This window comes from Microtus ochrogaster, chromosome 7, assembly GCF_000317375.1.
Source record: "Microtus ochrogaster isolate Prairie Vole_2 chromosome 7, MicOch1.0, whole genome shotgun sequence".
Classification (NCBI taxonomy): domain Eukaryota; kingdom Metazoa; phylum Chordata; class Mammalia; order Rodentia; family Cricetidae; genus Microtus; species Microtus ochrogaster.
In genome coordinates this window covers 23,478,661-23,484,609 of record NC_022014.1, presented here as the reverse complement: position 1 = coordinate 23,484,609, position 5,949 = coordinate 23,478,661, and the positions used below count along the sequence as shown (strand labels likewise).

Below are 5,949 nucleotides of genomic sequence, written 5' to 3'. Positions count from 1 at the left end.
GAGAGAGAGAGAGAGAGAGAGCGCACAGGGTCTGGGTTGTGTGTGTGTGTGTGTGAGAGAGAGAGAGAGAGAGCGCAGAGGGTCTGGGCTGTGTATGTGTGATCTGAACCTGTCATGGAGGTCTGTGAAATATTCAGAGACCAGCAGTGCTCCATTTATCTGGAATCTGTTCTCCTTTTTCTCTGGGTAGGAAGAGTCCAGCAAGGTTTTGCACGTGGAGGCGTGGGGCAGCCATACTGTCAGTACTGATCTTGACCTAGAGAAACCATTGGCATTCTCAAGCATAGTGAGCCAGGCTGGGCATTGGCAGCTCACACCTGTGATCTCAGCACTAAGGAGACATCAGACAAGGGGATTGTCGTGGTTTTGATTCCACCTTGGCTACACAAGTTCCAGCCAAGTCTAAATTACAGTGAAATGCTAGCATCTCCTTAAAAACAAAGCATGGAAGGGGGTCCAGATTAGCATTGGCCAGTGCTGGTTTTCTAACATACATCAGCCTGCTTGTATCCCTGTTGCCTCTCCTGTTTCAAACAAGGCTACCTCTGGAGGATAATATACAACCCCTTTGAGGGCCTTGACTTTTTTATGTCCTCTGACACAAGCCTTCTAGTGATCTCCAGACAGTTGGAAATCAAGGTCTGCTCTCCACAAAGGAAGGATAGACAGAAAATGGCAAACATCTGTCTCCACTAGTCCTGTAAAGCCACATTTTCAGAAGATTACAGGGACTGCTGAAGCAGTGACAGAGAGAGGGTGGTGCTGACCTATTGCATCAGGACTGGGAAGATGGGGACTGTGTCTTTACCCACAGCTCTACATTGCCAAGAGACATGACCCGCTGCTCCGGGAGTTCCAGGAAGGTGCCCTGCTCTTCCCACCCACCTACAAGTTTGACAGGCACTCCAACAACTATGACACAAGGTGAGAAAGAATTGGTGCCCAGGAGGCCAGCCAGCCCTGGGAGCAGGGTTGAGGTCGGGGTGTGCCACAAAACAGAGGTATCAGGGAAGCAGGAATAGACCCAGCCATCAACTCAGGAGTGGAACCTCCTGCCCTTCCCTGAGGCACTGGCTGTGGGAGCTTCCCAGATTGGTCTGAGAGTGGAAGAGAAGGCTTCTGTTGGGTAAAAGGTTATTGAAGGGGAAGGTGTAGACAAGAGCAGACACGGCCCTAACTTAGAAGGGAAGGCACCAGAGCATTGACCACACCTTTTTATGTCCATTTTTTCACATCTTTTTATCTTTTTGCTCTATATGTTGGCTCTGACACGTAGGCTGAATTAGCATCTCTATTCAGGCATCCTCCACATTACAAAAAGGAGCATAACAACAGCCTGACCCTTTGTTAGGGTAGCAACAACCTGTCTGGAAGGCTACATGACCACCTCAGGTACTAACTATGGCTTGAGAGCCTGGCTGCTATACCATATAAAAACATGGGCCTAGCCGGGCGATGGTGGCGCACGCCTTTAATCCCAGCACTCGGGAGGCAGAGGCAGGCAGATCTCTGTGAGTTCGAGACCAGCCTGGTCTACAGAGCTAGTTCCAGGACAGGCTCCAAAGCCGCAGAGAAACCCTGTCTCGAAAAACCAAAAAAACAAACAAACAAAAAAGAACATGAGCCTACACACCACCAACAATCACCAGGCTAATAATAAGTAAATTTAAATAAGGAGAATGGATTTCAGGTACTTCTAAGCCAGGTAGTAAGAAGCTTTGCGATTTAGGAAGAATCTGAACCCTAGACTGCCTGATGCACAGCTATGAATTTTCGGTGGTGCTTAGAGCCCATAAAAAGATGTCTAGGCAGGAACAGTGGATATCATGATTGAAATACTCCTGTTTAGGGCCAGTGATAGCTGTTACTTCCTGTGGTGGACATTGCTGAACCCATCTGGAGAACAGTAGAGACATTAAGTGCTAAGGGGCTCCACTGCCCCAGATCACACTAAGCCGTGGATGTGCTGTGTAATCCCAGGACTCAGGAGATGGCTCAGTTGGTGAAATGCCTGCTGTGTAAACATAAGGACATAAGTTTAGATTCTCAGCACCCGTTTTAAAGTCTATACCTGATCAGCCAGACTACTGTCAGACAAATGCTAACTGCCAGATTCAATAAGAGATCCTGCCTCAAAAAAGAGGACTGAAGCCGGGCAGTGGTGGAGCATGCCTTAAATTCAGCACTCAGGAGGCAGAGGCAGGCAGATCTCTGAGCTTGAGGCCAGCTTGGTCTACAGAGTGAGTTCCAGGACAACCAGGGCTACACAGAAAAACCTTGTCTCAAAAAACAAAAACAGAGCCGGGCGATGGTGGCGCACACTTTTAATCCCAGCACTCGGGAGGCAGAGGCAGGTGGATCTCTGTGAGTTCGAGACCAGCCTGGTCTACAAAGGGAGTTCCAGGACAGGCTCCAAAGCCACAGGGAAACCCTGTCTCGAAAAAAAAAAAAATTTTTTCTTATGTAACAAAAGAAATAGAAGAGTAATGCAAACTTAAAAAAAAAAAAAAAACGGGCTGGAAAGATGGCTCAGCGGTTAAGAGCATTGCCTGCTCTTCCAAAGGTCATGAGTTCAATTCCCGGCAACCACATGGTGGCTCACAACCATCTGTAACGATGTCTGCTGCCCTCTTCTGGTCTGCACACACATACAGAATATTGTATACATAATAAATAAATAAATAAATAAATATTTAAAAAAAAAAAAACAAAAAACATGATGGAGAGCAGTGAATAGAGAGACCAATTTCTGGCCTCCGCATACATGCACATACATACACACAAATATATAATCCCAGCTACTTGAGAAGCAGAAGCATAAGAATCATGTCTTCTAAGCTACATAATGGAATTTTCTCTCAAAAACCAAAGGACAGGAGATGTAGCCCAGTGGTAGGACCTTTATGTGTTTGGTACCTAGCACTGCCAAACAAAAGAAACCTGTAGTGAACCATTTCTGTCCTCATGATACCCAGCGCAGAACCTGGATCTAATTAATGTTCATCCCAGGTAGAAAGACAGTGCCTGGCTTATGTTTGAATCGGGAGCCTGATAAGAATATTCAAGCCAGTCTAGCAAAGGGACCTACCAATGGCAAGGAGAGCCAAATAGTCATGATTAGCTTGGTTAGGAGTCAGCCAATACATTTCCAGAACTCGAAGTGCCAAAGGAAGCTGGCAGCCAGAAACAGGAAGGATCAATTATACTTGTCAAGGAGAGGTGGGTTTGTTTGTGTTTGCAGTGATAGTTTAATCCTAGAGCCCCACGTATACCAGGCAAGTATTCTGCCTCTGAGCTATATGCACCTCAGTTCCTAGGAAAGTATACTGAAGGAGGCAACAATGTTGGCAGAGGGAAGAGGGACAGGCCCTCTAAGTCCATCCGTAGCACTGGTGAGTGGCACCTTGGGAGTAAGACCCTGGCCTGGGTAGCTGTCCTAAGTGACTGTAGGTGACTTATGTGTCTGTCTAGCTTTACAAAACGACTGTGAATGATTTGTGTACAGAACACAGAATACAGCTTTCATTGGCTGTGCGGTGTCCCTAAGCCAAGATGTAATGAGAAACGAGGTTGGCTCCATTACAGGGGAGGGTGGAGGGGCTGAGAGCAGGGCGGGAAATCCTGTTAGAGTCAGGGATTGCGCCGGGTCTTGTTACAGTAATCATGGATACAGATTGGCTATGGAGCAGAGGGTATTCTGATCAAAGCTAGTCGAGACTGTGTCACGGACATGTTAAGTGCATGACCAGTTAACCATGCTCCAGGGTCCAGTGAGCCACTTAAAGCTGTCCATAGGGAGCTCAAGTGAAGTGCTCTCACACACAGAAACTGAGCAGACTACTGGGCCATAGCTACTCTGGGTCAGTAGACTGGTTCTATGGTTGGTGTGTTGTTTTGTTTTGTTTTTAGAATCTCTAGAGAATCTTGCAGAGTCTTGTCACTTTAGTTTTCTGAATGTGAAGGCATGTTCATTCATTTAAGAAAGTTATACTCAAACTATTTATCCAGAAAACCTTAGTGAGGTTGATCTACGCTGTAGGAGCATTCTGGCTTCTCTGAAAGGAGTTAGCATGTTCACAGAGGTGAGGGACAGAACGGAGCACAGCGAAGGCACACAAACTTTGTAGTCAGCAGGTCTGGGCAAGCATCCTACTTCCACCACAACAGAGTAGCCTCTCTCAGCTTTAGAAAAATGTGACTTGTAGGACAGGACCCTGGGGCTCAAGAGATGGCTCAGAGGTTCACAACACTTGTTACACTGGCAGAGGACCCAGGTTCAGTTCCCAGCACCCACCTGGCCCCTCAGCACTGTCTGCTACTCCAGTGTCACAGCATCTGTGAGGACTGCATGTATGTGGTACATAAAAATACCCACAGGCAGCACCCATCCAATAAAAATGAATAAGTCTGTTTTAAAGACGAAAGACAGGATCGTTGGAGTGATTGAAGCAGTTAATAAGACAGAAGTCACAATGCCAGTGCATTGTGCATTAAAGATCCACTTCAGATTATAAGAAATGTAGACTTGAAGAATAGAGACAGTAACATGTTTGTTTCTTGTTTGTCAAACGAGCTCAGGGAACTGGGGGGTGTGGCTCAGTGATAGTTATCTACTGCATGCCCTGAGTTCTGTGCTGGATGGAAAAAACAGTCTCATTGATTTGGTTTGGTTGGTTGATTTTTATTTTGAGATAGGGTCTCACTGTATAGCTTCTGCTAGCCTGGAATTTACAGAGATTTACCTACCTCTGCTAGGATTTTTTGTTTTGTTTTTGTTTTTCAAGACAGGGTTTCTCTGTAGTTTTGGAGCTGTCCTGGAACTAGCTCTTGTAGAGCAGGTTGGCCTCGAACTCACAGAGATCCGCCTGCCTCGCCCCCGAGTGCTGGGATTAAAGGCGTGCACCACCACCGCCCGGCTGACACTGCTTCTTAATTTTGCATAGTTTACCTGACAGATGGTAGTAAGCCTTGGTGGAAAAGATGAACAATGCAGATGTTGAAAAGATAAGAAGAAGGGCTGCCTGAGTACTGAGGAGGAAGGAGGCAGACTCTGGTTCAGGATTGAGGATAATCACAATCCTGAAGGTCTAGGTTTGTTGTTGTTGAATTTTTTTGGTTTTTTTTTGTAATGGTTTGTTTTTATTTCTTCTGTGCATTGTTATTTTGCCTGCATGTATGTCTGTGTGAGAGTGTTGGTTACCCTGGAACTGGAATTGCAGATAGTTGTGAGCTACTATGTGGGTGCTAGGAATTGAACCTGCGTCCTCTGGAAGAGCACACAGTGTTCTTCACTATTAAGCCATCTGTCTAGCCCCAGGTCTGAGTTCTTAGCCATCTCAGAGAGTTGGGGAGAAGCTGTCCTTTAAAGGAGAAGTGCATTTGTGTGACTCTTACCAAGTTGTAAGCCTTGCTGGGCACCTCATGTTCATGATGACTAAGGAGAGATTGGATCAGTGGTTTTCCAGTGATCCCAACACTGGGGTGGGAGGGCAAAGGCAAGTGGATAGTTTGTGAGTTTGAGGATATCTTGGCCACAGTGAGTCCCAGGCTGTGCAGGGGTCCATAGCAGGATCCTGATTCTGAACAAACAACAGAAAGCCAGAGGAGTAAGTCCGGAAACAGCCTTAGGAGCTGACGGGCAGAAGGTGGTTTAGCCAGAGTTTCCACTTTTGGACTACTCCTTGATGCCTCAGCGTCTTTGAAGTAAGTGCTGTTATCGTCACATCTTAAAGTTCAAGAAACCGAGCTGTAGAGAGATGGCACCACTCGACTGAGGGCCCAGTCAGCAGAGCAGAACTTTCCTCCGGCGGGCTTCTGATTCCAGAGTCAGTCCACCATGGTATCATCCTCCCTTGTTGAAAGATGTGCTGCTACGTAAGTGACAGCAGTCCACTGGATGTAGTTAGAAAAAACAGGACTGAAGGAAGCAGGAGACAAACTATTTGTTTT

At 46.5% G+C, this 5,949-nt stretch overlaps 1 protein-coding gene across 2 annotated transcripts in view; it reads left to right on the top strand.

The window, feature by feature from the left end:
- Positions 1 to 5,949, top strand: part of Inpp5k (inositol polyphosphate-5-phosphatase K) — a 22,548-nt gene that overhangs the window by 8,516 nt on the left and 8,083 nt on the right. For both annotated transcript variants that reach the window (XM_005349541.2, XM_026780555.1), the window contains one exon: positions 815 to 924. In XM_005349541.2, coding sequence (XP_005349598.1) covers positions 815 to 924 — 110 coding nt within the window. The remainder of the gene's footprint in view (positions 1 to 814; positions 925 to 5,949) is intronic.